The sequence below is a fragment of the Bipolaris maydis genome (genome assembly GCF_028858645.1).
Source record: "Bipolaris maydis strain C4 unplaced genomic scaffold PSV08scaffold_8, whole genome shotgun sequence".
In the NCBI taxonomy this organism is placed as follows: Eukaryota; Fungi; Ascomycota; class Dothideomycetes; order Pleosporales; family Pleosporaceae; genus Bipolaris; species Bipolaris maydis.
Window position 1 is genome coordinate 586591 of NW_027093864.1, and position 20008 is coordinate 606598.

At 51.2% G+C, this 20008-nt stretch overlaps 8 protein-coding genes across 8 annotated transcripts; 3 read left to right on the forward strand and 5 right to left on the reverse strand.

Moving 5' to 3' along the window:
• Nucleotides 1-177: 177 nt before the first annotated feature.
• PSV08DRAFT_410129 (Acetokinase family-domain-containing protein) lies at nucleotides 178-1632 on the reverse strand. The gene has a single exon (XM_014223065.2). It carries the CDS (start codon nucleotides 1487-1489, stop codon nucleotides 230-232), a length of 1260 nt encoding a protein of 419 aa, XP_014078540.1. The 5' UTR covers nucleotides 1490-1632; the 3' UTR covers nucleotides 178-229.
• A 1901-nt stretch (nucleotides 1633-3533) lies between these two features.
• Nucleotides 3534-8969, reverse strand: PSV08DRAFT_391401 (uncharacterized protein; the record flags this gene model as incomplete). Its single annotated transcript, XM_014223066.2, has 6 exons — nucleotides 3534-6354; nucleotides 6401-6619; nucleotides 6666-6737; nucleotides 6782-7956; nucleotides 8284-8434; nucleotides 8786-8969. 6 exons carry the CDS (start codon nucleotides 8967-8969, stop codon nucleotides 3737-3739), a joined length of 4419 nt encoding a protein of 1472 aa, XP_014078541.1. The 3' UTR covers nucleotides 3534-3736.
• A 608-nt stretch (nucleotides 8970-9577) lies between these two features.
• Nucleotides 9578-10625, forward strand: PSV08DRAFT_44702 (Isochorismatase-like protein). The gene is made up of 4 exons (XM_066093965.1): nucleotides 9578-9903; nucleotides 9969-10107; nucleotides 10155-10427; nucleotides 10480-10625. Exons 1-4 carry the CDS (start codon nucleotides 9756-9758, stop codon nucleotides 10556-10558), a joined length of 639 nt encoding a protein of 212 aa, XP_065948993.1. The 5' UTR covers nucleotides 9578-9755; the 3' UTR covers nucleotides 10559-10625.
• Nucleotides 10626-10776: 151 nt separating this feature from the next.
• Nucleotides 10777-11468, reverse strand: PSV08DRAFT_44705 (uncharacterized protein). The gene has a single exon (XM_014223068.2). It carries the CDS (start codon nucleotides 11420-11422, stop codon nucleotides 10889-10891), a length of 534 nt encoding a protein of 177 aa, XP_014078543.1. The 5' UTR covers nucleotides 11423-11468; the 3' UTR covers nucleotides 10777-10888.
• A 1196-nt stretch (nucleotides 11469-12664) lies between these two features.
• Nucleotides 12665-13583, forward strand: PSV08DRAFT_391409 (uncharacterized protein). Its single transcript, XM_066093516.1, has 3 exons — nucleotides 12665-12914; nucleotides 12983-13250; nucleotides 13331-13583. The coding sequence occupies exons 1-3, from the start codon at nucleotides 12694-12696 to the stop codon at nucleotides 13487-13489; spliced, it is 648 nt and encodes a 215-aa protein (XP_065948994.1). The 5' UTR covers nucleotides 12665-12693; the 3' UTR covers nucleotides 13490-13583.
• An 835-nt stretch (nucleotides 13584-14418) lies between these two features.
• PSV08DRAFT_391413 (uncharacterized protein) lies at nucleotides 14419-15556 on the reverse strand (the record flags this gene model as incomplete). The annotated part of the gene is made up of 4 exons (XM_014223070.1): nucleotides 14419-14928; nucleotides 15019-15394; nucleotides 15446-15456; nucleotides 15512-15556. 4 exons carry the CDS (start codon nucleotides 15554-15556, stop codon nucleotides 14419-14421), a joined length of 942 nt encoding a protein of 313 aa, XP_014078545.1.
• A 553-nt stretch (nucleotides 15557-16109) lies between these two features.
• PSV08DRAFT_391416 (acyl-coenzyme A:6-aminopenicillanic acid acyl-transferase-domain-containing protein) lies at nucleotides 16110-17730 on the forward strand (the record flags this gene model as incomplete). Its single annotated transcript, XM_014223071.2, has 3 exons — nucleotides 16110-16142; nucleotides 16204-16524; nucleotides 16584-17730. The coding sequence occupies 3 exons, from the start codon at nucleotides 16110-16112 to the stop codon at nucleotides 17250-17252; spliced, it is 1023 nt and encodes a 340-aa protein (XP_014078546.1). The 3' UTR covers nucleotides 17253-17730.
• Nucleotides 17675-19978, reverse strand: PSV08DRAFT_410133 (fungal-specific transcription factor domain-containing protein; the record flags this gene model as incomplete). The annotated part of the gene is made up of 2 exons (XM_014223073.2): nucleotides 17675-19858; nucleotides 19961-19978. 2 exons carry the CDS (start codon nucleotides 19976-19978, stop codon nucleotides 17879-17881), a joined length of 1998 nt encoding a protein of 665 aa, XP_014078548.1. The 3' UTR covers nucleotides 17675-17878.
• Nucleotides 19979-20008: the final 30 nt, after the last annotated feature.

Consider the following 20008-nt stretch of genomic DNA (forward strand, 5'->3'; position numbering starts at 1 on the left):
AGTGTTTCGGGTATCGAACTAAGCATACATAGATGGCACCCAGGCTCTACTTCCAATACACCATGAGCATCTACCAACATCATTTCCTCAGCCACCATACCGAAATAATCTCAGGAGGACGTGGACCCTTTATACACATGTACAAACGTTTCAATATCTGTAACAACACACGCACGAACAAATATTAGAAGTTGTATTCATTGCCAAAGACATGTAACTCGTATCAAAATTATTTCTTCCCCACAAAACGGTCCTTATCCACTAACACACCTCTTGCCATCTCCAATTGCTCATCCGTCTGGACAACCAGTGTCTTGAATCTCGCACCACTAGCACTTATATCCGTGACCACATCCTCCACCTGAGCCTCATTCTTCTTTTCGTCAACCGCAAACCCCAGACACTTGACGCCCTGCACAACGGCTTGCCTCAATTTCCCCCCCTTCTCGCCGATGCCTCCCGCAAAAACAAGCGCATCAACCTCGCCATCCAGCTTCGTGAAGTACGGACCGACGTAGTTGAGAATGCGATCAACAAAGATGTTGAAAGCGAGCTTATCCTCGTACCGATCCGAAGAGCTGATTTTACCGAAATCCGTGGTGCCGGTTAGACTCTTCCATCCGCTTTGCTTGTTCAATATTTCCTCGGCTTGAGTGATGTGCATCTTCTCGCTGGAACTGTGCGACGGCTTTCCCGCGCTGTGCGTGTAGTGAAACATTAACGACGGGTCAATGGAGCCTGAACGTGTGGCGCCTGGCAGGCCAGCGAGAGGAGTTAGACCCATGGTTGTATCCAGAGATTTTCCATTCTTTATACAACAAGCGGATGCGCCTGAACCGAGATGTAGTGCGATGATGTTGACCTGATCGACTGGCTTTTTGAGATGTTCGGCTACAGCATTGACGATGAATGAGTAGCTGATGCCATGGAACCCGTACTTTCGAAGCTTGTTCTTTTGAGCCACTTCCTGGTTAATGGGGTATGTACATATGTAATCAGGTAGCGTATTGTGGAATGAAGAGTCAAAGTAGGCAATGTTCTTAGCATGCGGCAAAGCCTCTGCTACTGCTCGGACAATGGTGAGTGCGGGAGCGTTGTGAAGTGGTGCCAGATCAGAGAGTTCCTCAATGTGATGGTACGTCTCCTTGTCAATGACCTGGCTTCTGGGATAGTCACCACCATGCACAACGCGATGACATGTGAATCGGATATCGTCTGTATGGTTCAGCTCCTTGAGTCCCTTGTCATTCGTCAGGTGCTCGAGGATATATCGAAACCCATCTTCCTGCGATTTGACATTCTCCAACTCTTTCCCCTTGATCTTCTCATCACCGCGCTCGTATTTTAGTTTCGCAGGAGGCGCGGTCAGACCTTCGACGGTTGCCTCGGCCAGCTGCACTGGTACCGAAGAGCCATCCTCAGGTGTCTTGTATACTGATATTTTGACACTAGACGAGCCCGCGTTGATTGAGAGTATGATCTCCGGCATGTTGTTCTCGGTATCGAGAAAGGATTTAGTGGTCTCAATATGACGTCAGTCAAAAGAAGTACTTAGCCTTGCAGGGTATTTCTGTTTCGGTAAAGGAAAAAAGCTGTTTTTGTATGTGAGATTTTCACGGAGAAAGAATCTTTCCAGAAGCTGAGTTTGCAATGTGGTGTTGTAATAAGCGTATGTCAGGCGTGCAACGTGTAAGATCGTATCATCGGAAGTCGCGGAGGTCCAGACCAACAATTTCTTTCCATATCAAACCGTGCGCAGTCTTATCGTCATATGCACGCTAGTTTTCGACGCGTCTCCACTTGCTGGGTCATTCCAATGCCGCACAAGGAGAGGCGCATTACAGCAACGCGTTGAGCTGGCACCTGTAAAAGTACAAATGCATATGACGTCATCGTCGACATTCACTTGGACTAGCTAGCGATTGCAAGCAACTGGACTTCACAAGAAGGCCCCATAGATGGAGAGTTAATCTTATTTACTGGGTTCTTGATTAAAAAAAGAAACGCGAAGTCTTCTCTATGAAACAAGGTTGTCAGTAGCACTACAGCCGTTCATAGCCTGGCCGCTTCAATGAACATCATACCATTCACGTAAAAGATTCTAAAAAGCAAGAAATCGCAATGTTCAGGACATGATCCCACATCTCCACAAATCAATGCAAAAACTCTCATCATGTCAACGCGATACCACCACATCATCCACATAGCAAGGTGTATTACCACCACCTCCGATCAACCATCCACACTACAAAATTACCAAACACCCCACATACTCTTGCTACAAAACATACCCAAAAGCAACATAAACCCTTGTAAACGCTCCCATCGCACCAGCCACTCTACCTAAACACCATCCTAATACCAACTCCTTCCCCCCCATCTTCAAGCAACATGCTTCTTCCATTCGTCTCCAGCCAAGCCGCGTATTTCATGACAGGGAAGGACTGTACTGAACAGTGATCGAGATTATGAACGAGCCAGTACCCAACTTTACGTTGCTGTTACACGGAAAGAATAGGAAGGAGTGTTTTATAGCGGGAAAAAAAAAGATATTTGCAATGCAGATGGAGTGGGTAAGATGATGTGGTACAAGGAAGTAGTGTACAACAAGTGAAGCATTCGCGATAGGAAAGGGGAAAGAAGAGACGAGTCACGATAGTCTAAAGCATAGTACAGGGAGTGGGAAGATCTGTACAAAGAATTTCAAAGCCTTTCTTCTCCAAAAATTATTAAAAAAAAGGCATGAACAATAGTTGTCAGCGGTATTATCGTAAGGTCCATACACCACACATTCCAAACCACTTTCATAACTTTTAACAATTTATCATTTCTCTACCCTTTTGATCCGCAGAAGACATCAAAAATACAAAGCAAAAGCCATTGCCATATGGACATTTGGAACCCTTTTGTCCTCTCCACCCCTCCTCATCACCACCACCATCACCAACCACTGTGTTCCTGGTCGTTTCTTTTTTTTTTATCTATACATGGCGCCCTCCCCCCCCATTCACCATCGCCCGACCATCCCTTGAACCAATGATTTAGGAACCCCTTCCCTCCTCCCATGAGCCGGACGAGAAAAAAATCCCATAATAACAATAAAAGAGAAACCATCAAAATGAGCCAGCCCATGAATGAACACACACGCACACGCACATATGCGTCTTTTCCAGCCTGTAACCTCAAGTGTTTGAGGGGTAAAAAAAGAAACAAACGCACACGCTTTGCCGTACCAATATATCCCGTATGAAATGAGCCTGAGAGAGAAAGCCTAAACGTACGAGAGGGAAAAAAATAACAGCAAAAAACTCCAAATTGATGCGATAACATGCATGTGTGTTTTCGCGCTCGAACAAAGGGTCAACAACGCCGCTCAAATGGGAGAAACAAACAACGCTCTGCGCGGCCGCGTTCTTTTTTCGCGACGCCGAGTATAACGACAATGCCAATGTCAAGGCCATGTGGGAGATCATGGCGCAAGTCTTTTTTTTCTCCTTTTTTTCTTCTTTTCCTTACACATTTCGCAGTTCAGTTCGTGGGTGCTGACGGCATCTCCTGACAGTAGCGAATGGCTTTGCGGGACCTGGGCATAGAGACGTTACTGAAGAAAACTCTGGACCGCCAAACCAGAGCGGACATCTTGTTTTGCTTTCGGCATATCCAGAAAAAACAACCGGGTACGGCCTGTCACAACCGGCGCAAAAGGCATTCTCCAAATGATGAAAGTGGAAACGTATTAACCACCTTTCCGATCAGCAGCATTAGCAGGCAATGGCTCGCCCATGGCTTTCTGCTCTGGCGCCCTTGGTTTCTTGTTCTTCCCCTTCTTACGGGGAGCTTGTTGTTGCCAAGAGCTAGGGCTAGAGCTTCCTGCATTCGCTTTGGTTGTGCGCTCGTGGTTTTGAGTAGCTTTTTGTTGCTGGCCATTACGGTTATCCTTGCCACTGCCGTTCGATGCACTTGTCACCGATCCACGGCGGTGTTGCTGCTGATGATTATTTGACTTTGACTGTGACTTGTGCCCATTGCTGCTGTTCACAACCTTGCTAAGTTCGGAAGAACGTGTGGCAGTTGGGGAGGGCGTGCGGGTCTCAAATACTGGTGACAGTAGAGGGATGGTTGCAGACTTGACCTCCTGGGGATGCGCTCGCTGCGCATTTGTCGTTTCTAGAGGTGGAAGATCATTGGTGTATGCAGGCGCAGCCCACTGAGGGTGAGGAACCATGCGGGTTGGTGATACGTCTTCAACACGGTCACTATGGTGAGTATTGGGTATCTCGTAGTTTACCCAGGCATCACCAACTGCAGGAAATGGCTGCTGTTTTTCATTAGGTACGCGCTGCATGCCATTCAAATCCACTGATGGGTGCCCATTAGTGGATCCATTGACAATTGGAGGCCCCATGTTCTCTACCACCTTTTGCCTCTGCATTTCCTGGAGTACTAATTGTTGACGTGCCTGGAGCTGTTGGATTTGTTGAATGGCCTGGTCGTCGGGATACATGGCAAGTGGGGCTGAAGGTGGCGCCTCAGGTGGAACGGTGTCGAACGTGTCACCCTTAGGACGGGGCTGCGTAGGGAATGAGCCATTGACAATGACTGGGCCGTTATCGACAGGCGCAGGCCGTACGGAGTCAACGCGCGACTTGCGCTGCTCAGGCACAGCATCGTTCGGCTGGGTGACACCGCTCGAATAACTTCGCATATGGCCTCCCAGTGGAGAAGGTGATCTTGTTACCCGCCGTAATGCAGTGTTCAAAAGAGGTTGGGTAATCTCTGGTGACACCCGTCTGCGGCGCTGGGCCAGTTCGCTGAAAGACGGAATTGCTGACACAGTGTAGTCTTGTAATGAGCGCACCGGCGTTGGCTGCGGCTGAGGCTGAGGCTGAGGCTGCGGCTGCTCTGCTACGGAATAGCCTACATAGTCCTTCGGTGAACCGTTATCCGAAGATGGGGCCGACTCTTGCTGAGCAGCCATTGAATTTACCGGAACATCTGACGTGGCTTGTACAGTTGAGAGGTCTTGCGAAGACCGTGCGATGGGGTAGCCGGCAAACATGCTTGGGTCAACGAACTGAGGCATAGGCGGATACCCTACAATGACAGGCTGCTGAGCAGCGTTACGTGGCGGCTGCGAATGTGAACGAAGTGAGGTTGTCTCACTGGCATTCGATGCGCGGTGAACACCTCGATGTACACCAGGCATGCTACTGCTCAGAGATGGCGAAGATGGGTTTGTCCGTGAGCCGTCCTGTGACCCGTTGAGGTCCACCTGAGAGGGATTGTAGAAGCCAGGGTAGTGGTATAGGAATCCCTGAGGGAGAGCGTTTGGCGGTATTCCACGCTCAGCCAACCGAGGGCTTTGACGCCCATTGACATACGGCGACTTTTGAGGTGACCCGCTCGCGCTGTTTGGTGCTCGTCCTTGTGCTTGTGCTTGGGCAACGGCATGGGCATGCATCTGGGCAGCCCTTACTTGGTGTGCTTGCTGAGCATGCTGCTGAGCGGCCAACTGCGCACGCAAAGAATTTGACTGCATTTCCAACATCTGGTATTGCTGGTACAGCTGGTCATGAAGCTGATCGTGAATACCTCGGGGGAAGCTGAAATATTCTGGACCAGCACTTGCAGGAATGGGCGGACTGTGCAGAAAGGGTGGGCGACCCTGACTGTAATTTGAGCTGTTGGAAGAACGTCTGCTGTTTCCATGCTGACCCTTGAGGCTGAAACCGCCTCTCCCTCCACGCGAGTTGGAACCACCTCGGCCATTGCGACTTGGTACACTCGAGGTGATGATCGCCTTCTGTGACTGCGGTTTCTTGAAGATGGCGTTGGACTTTTCTTCAGGGGGGTACTCGAACTGCTCACATACTTTATCAAGCTGTTGGCCGTCTGCGAGCAAGTCGAAAGCACGACGTATCTCCAAATGTATCCCACGCCACGCGTAGTCATCTGCCGAGTTTCCTAGATTTCGGTCAATGTTAAAGGGCTCCTCTACGCAAAGGCGGTTGACGCCTTCCTTCTGACCACCGCCCGGGTGCCAGCCTTTTTCTTCTCTTGGTATGCGTTTACCCTGGCGCACCGAGATTGTCTCTTTTTCGTAATCTACCTCATGGCCATATAGACGGAAGAAGTGAAAGAGCAACTGGCCCAAACTTTCTCTGTTCTTTTCACCAAAGCCTCTCAGCTTTCCCACATCGTCGGCGAAGCTCGATAATGACGGCTGACCGGTTGTTCCGTCTCGCGCTCGCTGAGGGAGCTCATGTAGATTGGGTAGAACCGGCGGATCCCGTGTTTGAAGAAAGTTGAGAATCATACATATCCACGTATACGAGCTGATTGTGCCACCAATGCCTGCCAAGAGTTAAATGAGAAGCATGGAGTGTTGCAATGCACTTACCAGCATCGTTTAGGATACGGCGTTTTGTCCAGTATTTAATAATCATTGCTAATGGCCGTACGCGGTCATCTAGCTGGATGTACGTCTTGATCATGCGCGTATTCTCGATTGCAGCGACGTTGTTCACGTTGATATCGCAGGCGAGCTGCAGCTCGGGATCCCAGACTTTTACTATCCGGACCTTGGCTGCTGGAATACACACGACACGTTCCATGCCATCTATGAATGTTAGTCGCAGCCAAGCAAAGTGACATTGCTCACGTACGCTTGTCGAGAGCCTCAGCCAGCGGGTGCATCTCTTCTAGCCTTTTCATGGGCGTTTGAATGCAAATGTCAACTACCAAGGTTAGCTCAGAATTTGGTGTAAGGGGTAGCGCTTACCGTCACTCTCTGATGTCCATAGCATGTTGCCCGAGGACCCAAACACATGGACCATCATTTGAGTGCCGGGAAACTCCGTTTCCAGTATGCGCTGCACCTTCTTCACGAAGCGTTCCCGCGTATCGTTATCCTGTTGCTTGGGCAGCAACCGGTCATACAGCTCGCGCATGTCACCGCTCAACTTGTCGTCTTCGTGGGGGTCCAAGCTCTTCTTGGGCTCCTCTTTGGCCTTGTCCAATATCTCGTCTGATTGGTAAGGCATTCGTCTCCTGCCCAGCATGCCAACATTGGTTTCGAACCTGCATTTGAAGGGACGAGCGGGCCTAAGGGTGGGCATGGCGCCGTTTGCTTCGGAGGAGACGGAGCGTGGCGAATGGCCGCCCAGGCCGCCGTTGGGCGAGGGCGAGCGTGAGGGCGTGTTGTATTTGCGGGCGACCTGCAAGGGAGTAGAGGGGACTGAGCTCGAATGGTGCGAGACTATAGACGGTCGCTGTGGTCGCGCCTGTGCCTGTGCCTGTGTGTCGGTGAGAGAGGGCGGAGCTGCCTGTTCCCGCTTGCTTGCCATGTTTGGAGCACCGTTTGATGTCACCGTGGGCGTGCAGTTGGGCACGCTGCGCTTTGTATCCTTATGCCCATCTGTGGTATCTTTGGGAGCCTGTGCCGTCTTGACGGGAGGCTTCTTGGAGTGGGTGCGGCCTGAGTCCCGCTGGGGCGGCGGGCTCAGCGAGTGGGGAGACACAATTACGGCTGGAAAGGGTGTGTGCGAGAGGGATTGATGCACTTCGTCGATGCGCGCAAGCTGCAAGAAGGGGTGCAGCAGCAGATACGGGGGCAGCTGAGCGTACTGGAGGTGCGAGCGCAGAGGTTGCTGCGGCAAGCAGAGGGCGGGCGAGTAAAGGGCCGCGGCGTGGTCCTTTGTTGGGCGGGAGTCGGTGTGGATGGGCTGGGGATGGTGGATGTAAAGATATTGGGGGTTGTTGTGGCGGCGGTTGGTCATAAACTTTAGTGGCCGATGGGTAGGGGAAATCGAGCGGTACTCCGGGAGGGGCTTCTGCCGCTGCTCACGGTGCCAGGACAGAGGGCAAAGGGCCTGGGGAGAGGGAGCGAGGGAAATGCTTCCAGAGCACGTCGAGGCAGCGCGTGGACGAGGCGGGCGCTTTTGCAGCGAGTGTCGTCTTGAATTGGGCGGGTGAGCGAGTTGCTGGTGCTGGTGCTGGTGCTGGTGCTGGTGCTGGAGAGAACCCCTGCTGGGCTGGCCTGGTGGGAACGATGAGGTGGGAATGGGGGGCGCTGAGTGGTTGGGCGGGCCAGGCGCTAATCAACGGGCCAGACGCAGGTGGTGTGGTGGTGGGTGGGTGGGGAGGATGGGCACTGCAGACAGCGAGCGAAGCAGTGCAGAAGAAAAGGGCGGCAGTCTGTCTGCGAGGTTCTGTTGCTTGCAGTATGTAAGTACAAAGTACGTATAATGCATGGGGCGTAGGCCCAACGGGGGATAAACGCACAGAGCCATGTCTAGAGCGCTTTGGGGAGGGCGCGTGCCGTCACCTACTCCAGGACCGTGACTGGCGACAGGGGCGCCTTCTCGACCGACTATATGCACTTTGCACTCCAATCTAACAAGCACATGAGGGCTGCGTCGCTGCGGGGCAGGGGCTGCGGGTGCAGCAGAGCAGCCATCTGCGTGTGTGCCTAGTGCTAACGACTATCTGTGTGCCTGGATATCTGGACAAGACTCGACCACGGCATGGCTTCCTGCCTGCTACAACACGACAACGATTCATCCCACGACTACATACATACTAACCGCGACGGTCATGGCTACGACGTCGGGAAGCCAGCTCCGCGCTCGGAGCACAGATCAAAGACAAGACAGAGGGAAACGCACACGCCCGCAGCGCCACCGTCGTTCAGTCTAGGTGTAATGCAATCAACTAGGTCAACTAGCACCCTCAGCGCGTTACACACGCTCAGCACCCCAAGTGCGTCAGCCCCAACGCTGCTGACTAGGCAGCGCCTGGCCATGTCCCAAGACTAGTTCTCGTCTATCCTTCCAGCAGTATGGAGTCGGGTTCACAGTCGCTGGCTGGGCAGCATCAGGACCAAGCAGGAGTGGGAGTGGCAGCAGCAGCAGCAGCAGCACGCTGGGCGGCGGCAGGGAGGCGGCGCTGGAGCCCCTTGTTGCGTACATGGCAAGGGATGGCAGCTTCTGGTGAGATTGTAGGGGGGCGTGTTGGATGCCAGGTCAGACGGGCTGGCGCTGTGCCTTGTACGTACATCCGCATGTAGGCCGCAAAGAGAGAGGTGCTGCAGACGGGCCTTCGCACAGCAAAAAGGGTATTTTTGGCCTCGTCTGACGCCCATCTCATCTCACCCTGACCGAGTGTACCGCGCGAACGGATGCAGGGACAGCACCGTGCTGCCGGCAGCCAAGTGCGGCGCTCTCCTGAGGCCGTCTCGGACAATCTCGTGTGGTCATGCCAGGGCCTGCGCCGACTCAGGGAAAATGTTTTGACGCAGTAAATTGGGGCTCAATATGCGCAATCCGGGCCCGTTTCACATGGCCGGAAATATTTCTGGGAGGGGAGAGGCCACGGCGGGCGGCGGGTGCGTGCTGCGTGGGGTGCACGAGGCACGGCCGCCGCAGAAACGGCAGGCGCGTTGAACTCCAGGGGAAGCCGCAGCCGATGTCCATGTCGCTGTACTCTTGCCGAGCCATGGCGGCTGCTGCACCGCTCCGCCTGCACGCCACCATGACTGCGCCGCACCACGCCCCGTTTCTGCTCCTCGCACGCATGCTGTACCGACGCCCCACCGTCAACCCGCTCAGAACATTTCTTGTGTCTGCCCCTCGCACATTCTCCTCTTCCGCCATGGCCCCGCAGCGCATAGGTATATACATAGACTGACGGCTGAGCAACCACCTTGCATGTGCACCGACGTGGCTGATGGACCGTAGCGAACCCCGCCCTCTTGTATGACTCCGACTACACTGCTCCAACGTCCACCACCGTGTGCACTACGCTCATCATGTCCCAGTATTTGCGACTTGCAAGAAAAGTTCCGCCCCGCCATCTATGAGTTCCCCAAGGTGATTGCAACGGCACAGAAGCTGCTTCGAGCAAGTATGTCTTGCATGTTTCCATGGCCCTGCTCGCTTGCTGCTGACCAACACCCCCCCCTCCCCCAGGCCAGGTGCTCAACATCCCCGTCGTTGCAACTACGCAAAATCGTGCACGGTTGGGCGAGACGTGTCCAGAGCTGAAGCTGGATGCCCCCGATGGCGTCAAGACTGTTTGTCATCTTGACAAAACCCTCTTCTCCATGCTGCATGTCTCAATGCCATTGACCTAGGAATTCAGGCTGATTGCTCTAGCACCCCGGAAGTTGAAAGGGTCCTCGACTCTTTCAACGCCCCCGGCCCGCTGTCCGCCATCGTGATTGGCATCGAGAGCCACATCTGCATCACCCAGACCACTCTGGATCTCCTCAAGCGAAAGCACAAGGTATATGTCATCGCAGACGGCGTGAGCAGCTGCAACAAGGAAGAGATTCCAATTGCCCTGGCAAGATTAAGACACGAAGGTGCCATTGTTACTACCAGCGAGAGCTTCTTGTACGAATTGTTTGGCGAAGCCGGCACACCCGAGTGAGTGGCCGCATGATTCCGCATGACTTTCACAGCACCTAACACCCTGCAGATTCAAGGCACTCATCAACATAGTCAAGGAATCCTCGCAGACCACCAAGGACACTTTGCAAGCCCTCTGCAAATTCTAAGCTTGACTAAATTTAGCCAGCTTGTAAGCAGCCTCCCCAAGTTCCGACAATCTAGATGACAGCCAATATAAATAAATGTCCAATCTAGCACCATCTGTTCCCCAAGTATATGGATTGAGCACTCTATACGCCTGAACACCCCTGCTCTTAGTATTACTACTCTACAGTGCGGGGCGGCTCTTACTTGCCCAGACGGGCCAAAAAAGCCACTCCACGAACTTTGCCTTCCATCTTGGTCCTTCCATGATTGCCCTTGCTCCAAGCCACAATGACGTAATCGCCGCATCGGGTATGTGGCATAATCCGCACTTGTCCTACTCCACGACACTCTCACCCATTCTTTCGTTCAAGATACACAGCGCCATCCCCATACCCAAGCAACTTCTCACTCAACTTTGCACTAACCACGTCTGGCTTTTCAAACCCAAACTTGCCCCAAAATGATGTCGTCCCATATACAGACACCAGACTACTCGTTTTGTACACCTGGGCCACTGTACTCAGTACCTTTTCCACTCCCTTTTGCGCAAGTCCGGACCCTCTGGCTCCTGGCAAAATAGCCAAATCATGAATGTAATACTGATCCGCATCTGGCGCTATTTCTCCCAGCAGCGAATCCAGCTCGGGCGGTTCCTGGTGCCGGATGGGGTGTGAAATTAAATAGCCATATAGTGTGTTGGACTTCTCGTCGAATAATCCGAGACAGCCTGCTGGAAACAAAGTTATGCGTTCGGAGAAGACGGTATCGCGTTCAGCGAGGCCGGGATGGATTGTTGCCGCTATGCGGGAGAGGTTAGGGAGATTGGTGGGGGAGAGGACGCGCCATTGTGCCTTGAGGGTTCGGGTGGGTGGAGTGTTGTCCATTTTGGGGTGTCTTGGTTGGGTTTTGGGCTTTAGTTGGCGTATGTGGGTGTGTAGCATATGTATGCAGAGCGGGACTGATTACCTTGGGATGTTAAATGGTTGGTTCTCAGAATGCGGTCTGTGCGTGGGATGACTACTATTTAGGAAATACGAATTTAGTGCAAGGCGAAGCATGTTTCCCGGCCAGCTTGGATTCATCGAATATCCAAACAGGTCGTGGTATTGGATACGATAATGCAGCAACATACTCGGATTGAGGCTGCCTATGTAATCCTCGATGGCTTGACGTTTGCTCTTCATCGGTCGTAGGTTTCGGTAAGGAATTTTCGTTGAGAATTGAATGTTGTAAGTCCTGGAACTCGTCTCACTTCTACCTCTTCTACTTTTCAGCAAGTCTAGACCTGTCGTCAGTGAATATTGAATCATATCCCCATTAATGTTTGCTTATGATGCTGCTACCTCTTCTTAGTCGAGTGCGGATATCGGGAACAAAGGAATCGATGACAGTGATCTAGTTCCCTTGCGCCACCTCTTCGACTAAGCTCTGGGCTCATGGCAACTATTGGATGCCAAGGGCTTCATTGAACAGATATTGTAGGTTGCCAATAGAATAAGCGTGAAAGGAAACTTTCCTATGGGCCAAGTTACAATTGTCTCTATGCATTCTCCTTCACACGTGTCGGACTGTTAGACAATAAACCCCAACGCCATCCTTTTATGTTTCCTTTGCAGGGAGAATATCTATTTATTTCAGTTGCTTGCCTTTCCATAAAGAGCACATCTAGATCCGATGGATAGTTGGCAACCCCCTGATACCTGGCGAGACTCGTCCATTATTGCGCCACATCGGCTAGCCCGAAGGTCTACTGTCCAGATTGAGCACAAACAAGCGAATAGAATTTCCCTTTCAGGGGCTAAAGCGCCATCGCTTTTTAGATTTCCTATGGCAATAATCGAGAAATAGCACATACTGGTCTTAGATTGACCTCAAAGTATGTACTTGTGTTGCGTGACGACTCGCCTACTTACTTACTAAGTCTTCGCGAGGCTGCACGCTAACGAATCTTGAGGACCTCACTAGAAAATCAGCATGTCACGACAAAAAGCGCCACAAGAATATGGACGAGCTAGAAAACAGACACCCCTTTAGCCGAGCTCTCTGAATCGTGTGTAATCTGCACTACTCGACAGCATAATGTATATATAACAAGCTCGGCCATGTGCTTAGCGAACAAGCAGTTCTCTCCAAACCCACCTAGAAGACCTCCATCATGCTCGCCCTCAAGCTCGTCCTCATAGCTGCGACCAGTGTACTCGGAGTCGCTGTCCCAGAACCAACACCAGCAGCCCAGCAATCCGCTACTTGCACAAAAGACAATGAAATTCTTAATTCCCTGAAGAAACTCGGCGTATCAGGCACAAATTTCTGCCGCGAATATGTCAACCCACCCACAACGAGCACCGTAACAGCGACTATCACACCTAGCCCCGTGTAAGTCTACTCTGAACCAATGCGTATACGCACTTCATTCACACAACGGTTCACTGACAATCTTCCAGGACAACCACTACCACCGCCGTAGTCACAATAACAAGCACCCAATGCGGCCAGCAAAAGCGCGCCGCATTCCCCCCACCCAAGCACTTTGAAGTCGAAACCTTTGCACAAGGCACCCGCATCAAGGCCGACAAGCGCACAAACATCCCCTTCCAAATCGCGCGTTTCCCTCCTGCAAAGATCGCAGATGCGTGTCGCTGTCTCTGCCTGAAACCAAAATTGCCTCCTACGACTACCATTACTACTATTACGACGTTTGCCCCTGCACCGGTAAGTTTAGTTTTTTTTCTCTTGGAGACAATCATGCTTCTGCAGCAAATTTGAGAGAGGATGTGCTGATGGAAAAATAGACGGTTAGTGTCACTACCACTGCAACTGCTTGCGTTGAGAGTCGGCCGCCGGTATGTGCTGCGTCGGGTCAACCCTGCAACATGAATGACCCGGGTAAGTGCTGTAATCAAATGTGCTATAATGACCGGTCGAGCACTATTGGTCCTTATTGTCTTTGAGGTGAGAGGTGTGGATGTTGGGGTTTATAGGGTTGTGGTTTGAGTAGAGACTCTTGCGGACGAAGAGATTGGATGGTTGGGTTTGCAAAGAGGCTTCGAACTGTATGTTGGAATACTTGGATTTTAATTTATTAATCGTTAATTGGAAGATGACATGACTGTGAGATAGGGGTTTGTTGCTAAGCGGATGTGAGGTTGTTTTAACTACTGAAGAATGTCAGCATATGCGTTCCACATCAGCATTGCTTCAATAACTTACAGTTTCCTCGCTTCTTATTTTTTTTCATATTCGCTGTGAAATGATCCTAGAACCATAACAATTCAGTGAGAAAAAAATCCAAAAGGGGATTGCAGGATACAGTTGCTGTTATAGTGACACGTCATGAAATTAGAAGGCCATTCGGAGCCGAACATCAGGAGATATATTCCTGCTCCATCGGTAGATTGGACTGATTCTCTAAGATGATGCAGCAATAGGGATTACTACACGTGGACTGGCCCAGCACTGGAAGAATGTAAAAAAGACCTACCAACCCACACTTTGTCCAGCTCCAACTCGGAACGACAGCAGCATAGATTCACAGATTTAGAAAGCATTAAATATACCAGTAGAATACCGTCCAGTACATACCAGTTTTGCCAGCCGCACTCTTGAACTGGATAAGCGATACTATCGCACTTCACCGCAACCCATGCTGCGCTCTTCTCCGTGGCCCACGCGTATGCTGCACCAAAGCGGAGCAAGCATGCAACACCGGGTATGCAGGAAAGCGGCACATATCGCTCCATGCATCGCGCCGCCCGCCTCTAACATAATAGCATCATATGCCGGCATCCATCCCCTAGTCCTTCCCCGCAAAAAGACGGGAAAAAGAAAACAAGAAAGAACACCCTCACCCTATAATCATCGGTCCCCCATGTCAGCCACCTCACAACTTCGCCCTGACCCCAACCCTAACCCCACCCCTCACGCTCGCACCCCCGATCCTCCCCGCCTTAAACTCATCTACAACACCTCCCATCGTAACCCACTCGACCCCCTCGTGCCCATTAACCCACTCAATAAACCTTTCATGCAACAGCACCACCTGCGGCTTCCCACTAACCTGCGGATGAATACTAATCGGAAAACAAAAACTCGCATTACTAGGACACTCGCGGTACAAATACTCAAACTGCTCTTTCCACAGCCGCTCAATGGTGGCTGTGTCGACGTAGCCGTGCGTGCTGGGTTGCGAGAGGGATAGTTGGAAGGGCGGCCAGTCGTCTAGATGCCAGTTTGCGGGGATTTCGACAATGGACGAGGGGATGAGGGACGTCATGGGGTGCATCCAGTGCGAGGCCGGTTGAGAGGTGCAGGTGGGCGTGGCGGTGGTTAGGTGGGGGGAGGGGAGGTAGTAGGGTTGCGAGTCGTGGTGCATGAAGGAGTGGTCGTATTCCTGGTGTTTCCGCAATCAGATACGCGTGTGTTTAGCTTTGGGGGGGAGGGGGGTTGCAAGGGTTGAGAGGTGTTGGATGGGAAAACGTACAATGCCGAATTCCTCGAGGAGGGCTACGGTTTCTTTGCTGGTGCTCCAGGCTGGGGCTGTCCAGCCCCGGGGCTTTTTGCCAACCATGTCGGTTAGGACTTGGATGCTCTTTGCTAATACGTCTCGTTGTTGTTGCTCGCTGAGTGTAGAGACAAACTCGTGAGTGTAGCCGTGAAGGCCTATTTCGTGGCCTTGGTCGATTATCTTGCGGATCTGCTCTGGAAATGATTCTGCTGTGTGCGCGGGCGTGAACCAAGTGGCTTTGATCTGGTACTTGTCTAGGAGTTTAAGCAGACGATCAATACCCACGGTAGCACCAAAGACGCCGCGGGATACGTCGGTTGGATTGGCTGGGTCTCCGTTCTTGGTATTCAGCCTTGAAGTGGTGTTAGTCAAAGAGACCAGTCATCACCTGGAGTGAACATACCATCCGCTTACCTAGTATGGCCCGGCAGTTAGCCCTGTCCTAAAGAATTCCATACTTGTCACTAACTGCATCAATGTCGATACCATATGAGCACAGCACTCGTTTCGGCATATTGATGAGATGAATGTCTATGTTGTGTTTACAAGAAGCTCTTGTAGGAGCAAGTCATTCCTGGGCCACATCTCCTTCTTATCGTTTTCCTAAGGCCCTTCAACCGCTGTAGCCGGTGGCATAGCAACAAGCATGACACACCGACACACTGGGCTAATTTGTGTTACCCTGCCACTTCTGTTCCACAGCATGTGGTCCGTAAAGCCACAGATATGCCATTGACTCGTCATGAAAGCGGGTACTATACTATATTGCATGCCCATAAAACTAGCTTGCAGCGGCCCGAGAACCAAATTCGTCTTTGTGCAGCACATTACGTGGAAACCACTGTAGATTCATACCCAGATAAGCGAAGGTAAGGCGTAATAGTCGCAGGCGATAAGTCAGACGGAGTTGAGCGCGTAAAAGGCGGGGCAAAGGCAGCATTGCCGAGAGTGGCGCCCGCATTGAAGTTGACGTAAATGGCCCCGGCAGCTCAATGTCAATGTGTGATTGTGCAGACTGCTGCGTCAATTTGCTTCTAACCTAGGAGTTCTAGGCTGATTTCCACGCCATGTTCGTCGAGTGTGAAGGAACGCCGTACCAAGTGAGTTGTGACGTCACTTTCGTCTCTGTCACTTACTGTCTCTACTAACACCTCTGCATAGATCGGCTATCAGCATGGCCAAGCTGCCAAATTACAGATCAATCGGACCATTGAGTTTTATGCATGTCTGTTCCTGAAAAATTGCAAGCAAAGATGGCCACAGGTGCTAGAGCACGCCTCGGTATTTGAGCAGCGAGCTAAAGCGCAATGGCCCATGTTTCACCAAGAGATGCAGGGCATTGCTGATGGCTCCGGACGCGATTTATTAGACATTGTGGCGTTAAATGTCAGGACTGAGATCAACTTTGGATTGTTCAGCGATGGATGCACAGCGCTCTCATGGCATACCAGTGACCATGCATGGTTGGCGCAAAATTGGGATGTGAGTTTTATGTTCTGAAAAGAAACAATATGTGAAATAGACAGGCTGACAGGCAAAAGTGGATGACGGAGCAGAAACAAAACCTCATCATTACCAAGATAACTCAAGCCAACAAGCCCACAATAGTCCAGGTCACCGAGGCAGGCATCATCGGAAAGATTGGCTTCAATAGCTGCGGCGTGGGCACTCTATTCAACGCGATAAAGGTATACGGTGTAAATTCTACTCGAATGCCTGCCCACTTCGGCCTGCGCATGGCCTTAGAGAGCAAATCCGTGGATGAAGCAGTCCAGGCCCTAGAAAATTTCGGAATGGCATCTTCAGCCCACATCCTCATAGCCGACGCAAAGACAGCCGTTGGAGTGGAGTTTACCAAGAGTACATTTGCTCGCTTGTCGCCAGACTCGACTGGAAAAATCGTTCATACGAACCATCTCCTTCTTGAACACTCGGGCGAAACCGATACAGTGTGGCTAAAAGATTCGTTGACTCGGCTTCAAACCATGACTGAAAATGCTAGGGCTCTAGGCGAAGACCCCAACTGGGAACAAGTGGGTCATTTGTTTGAAGATGAGCAAAATAAACCGGGTTCAATATGCAGGGTGGAGACAGAAGAGACTGGGAGCGGGACGCTTTTTAACATTGTGATGGATTTAAAGCATAAGAAAGCGGTCGTCAGGATGGGTAGGCCAACAGAGGTAGAGGAGACGATCAATCTGGAACTCTGACACAGGAAAACACTACATATCTTGCGTCGTACTGAAGAGGAAATGTAAGCTTCATGTTTTGTGGCCCACTCGCACCATGGTCTTATGAAAGTCTGCGACGAAGAGTTGTTGTGTTACATCGGCTAGCAATACTGCATCATGTTTTCCCTTGCGGAAAGCCTGCCTTTCAGCCCCAGATACATAAAGTTTCCTGTAGATACTTTCAAACATATCCTAGACTGTATTCCGTGCAACAGTGATAGGCGGGAATTTGGTCATTTGAAAGCCGAGGTTTGTCAATTGCGCGGGAATTCCGTCGTTGATGGTGATAAGAGTACACTGAGGATTTAACGTGGCGGAAGTCGAGTCAAGAGGTGAGGCTCAGGGGTGGGAAATGGACAATGTGTGTGATGATTCGCCCAAACTTGCACGACCAGTTGGGCGAACAATGCTCTATGTATGGCATAAGCCGATTTCCACAAATACCCATTTTCGAAGTCTCTGCCGACATTGCAGTGGTTATTGTAAGATGTTTCAGCATCCCTGACACCGAAATGACAGTATTCCGTAGTGGAATGACAAAGTCATGAATCCAGAAACCCGGACATCTATGACGTAGGAAGAGATGACCGGAACCAGCCGTGTCTTCATGATGCCTCCAATATCATATCCGCATTGTCGTTCACATTCAAAGAAAACTCTGCATTCCAGTCCTGGGGTGGAAGGTTGATATACGGATAAGTCCCAACCGGATCCGTACCATCGACCTTCGATGTCGTAGGATTGAAAATGGTCCAAAACTGATAAGCCTCGTCAACTTCAGTAAGCCCAGAAGGCGGTATCTGGTATTCGCCCACACTGCTCGTATCCGATCTAGCCTTGTGAAATGATGGTGGATGAAGACTGGCCTTCTGTTCCAGATACTCCAGGTACTCGGCTTTTACTGGTAACAGCAATCGTTCATATTCTTCATAGCATCTCCTCGCGGCTGCCCATCGTTCAGAGATTGATAAGAAGCATTTTGAAAAGACGTGCATCCAATCTTGCACTTGCTGCCATGAATAATGACGTGCGATGTCGCGTTTGCAGCGCTGCAGGCCCTGGAGAAATATGAGGGCGCAATTGAAAACATGATGGCACGGATGGAAGACGTATTTGATCTTGCCAGCTTCTGCTTCGGATTGTTGAAAGTAGCCGTCGGCAACTTTGACGGCATTTACCAATGCAATCATCATTTGCTCCTTGCTTGGGTTGGGTATTCGGCGTGAGGTGCGATTCAATAGTGACAAGATATATGGGCTTGCAATGTCCGAGTATAAGCACATCTCAGTCCACCGTGCATTTAGGCTTGGGTCTGTGTTGGCGTTTGCTGCGGCGTATATTTCTTTTTGCCAATTCGTTATGTTCTCGACACATTGCTGAATCCACTGCTCCAAGGACGTGAATTCGTTGGAAAAGGGATCGCCATGCCACAAAACCGAGATGATGTCTGCTTCAATCAGGCGGAACCGGCAAATGATGCGTTGGGTGAACTTCGATATGCGCCCATTAGGCAATATACTAGTTTGAGTGATGGCAGTGTCGTCTAGTTCCAACGGGAAGGCGACTTCGATTTGTCTGATAGGCAAACTTGCAGGCCGTAGAAAGATGCAGCATACGCCAACCTCCATTTCCCAGGCACACCAGAATATCCGACGTCGCATATCGCGTTCATAAGCAGTGATCTTGGCGTCATTTGGTAGTTCCTGATGAAGACCAAGGTCAATGACCGCTTGGCTAATTAGGCCTGTCAGAAGCCACAAGTCTGCCATTTTGGGGTTCAAGAAAATGTACTGAGACAAGATCAGAATGGCTTGCAGTCCGGGAATGTCGTTGGTCGCAACTTCAGGGATCCACTGCATGGCGTGCCGAACAAGCTGATAAGCGAGGTCGTTTGCTTTGCGCACATTGTTACGTGCACTCGTAGTCAGGGATATGGCCATTATTATGCAGACTATGTAGCGGTTGCGGAACGAGTCGTCGCCTGCGTCTGAGGCTGGAGAACTCTTGTGGTAGACAGATTGGAAGGCTTTGGCCACATCGTTGCGATGGTAGATAGGGTACTGCGTAATGACCCGATCGAGATAGTTCCGCAAAAGCTTATTTGCGCCAACCTCATCTGGCATGAGATCATAGAAAAGGCCTTTGGTTTGCTGTGGGTTCAATATGGATCTTGGGTGGTTCTCGTTGAGATCATTGGACAGGACAGGACCCTTTTTGGACGGTAGCCTGGTACCCTTGATGACGCACTGCAGGAAGGGTCGGGCCTTGCAGACACCGAGAAATGACGGCGTGATGTCCTCCATAACTTGGTTGACTAGACTGTCAGCAAAAGCACATTTGTCTGAACGCCACTGCGTGGTCTTTGCGTCAGAGAAATTTGAGTCTGCAGGCGACGGCATGGCAGCAGCCGGCTGGGCCAAAGAGGCTGAATTTGATTGAACACTGGCGTTCTCCAGCCTGGCAATGTGGGCTTCCAAGAAATCGGCAATGGATCGTGGAGCCTCCTGCTGGGTAGACGAGTCGAATCCGACACACTGTACTCCCGCACCGACGCAGCGCGAACAGGCGGGTACTTTGCCGTCACACTAGCCGCTGTTAGTAGATGGACATGGATCTCAGGAGAGGGTCGTGTTTACTGAGAGTTTGCGTCTGCGGCAGCGGGCACACGCCAGCACACGGCGACGGACCTTTGTACGGCTCTGCATAGTAGTCGAGTACGAGCTTGAGGCGTCTGT

Bases quoted from the DNA above. Each gene is read 5' to 3' on its own strand.
- PSV08DRAFT_410129 (XM_014223065.2), bottom strand. From the start codon at position 1,489: ATGCCGGAGATCATACTCTCAATCAACGCGGGCTCGTCTAGTGTCAAA.
- PSV08DRAFT_44705 (XM_014223068.2), bottom strand. From the start codon at position 11,422: ATGGACAACACTCCACCCACCCGAACCCTCAAGGCACAATGGCGCGTC.
- PSV08DRAFT_391409 (XM_066093516.1), top strand. From the start codon at position 12,694: ATGCTCGCCCTCAAGCTCGTCCTCATAGCTGCGACCAGTGTACTCGGA. The intron at 12,915-12,982 runs GTAAGTCTACTC...ACAATCTTCCAG, and splicing joins ACTATCACACCTAGCCCCGT to GACAACCACTACCACCGCCG. The intron at 13,251-13,330 runs GTAAGTTTAGTT...ATGGAAAAATAG, and splicing joins CGACGTTTGCCCCTGCACCG to ACGGTTAGTGTCACTACCAC.
- PSV08DRAFT_44702 (XM_066093965.1), top strand. From the start codon at position 9,756: ATGACTCCGACTACACTGCTCCAACGTCCACCACCGTGTGCACTACGC. The intron at 9,904-9,968 runs GTATGTCTTGCA...CCCCTCCCCCAG, and splicing joins ACAGAAGCTGCTTCGAGCAA to GCCAGGTGCTCAACATCCCC. The intron at 10,108-10,154 runs GCATGTCTCAAT...TGATTGCTCTAG, and splicing joins AAAACCCTCTTCTCCATGCT to CACCCCGGAAGTTGAAAGGG.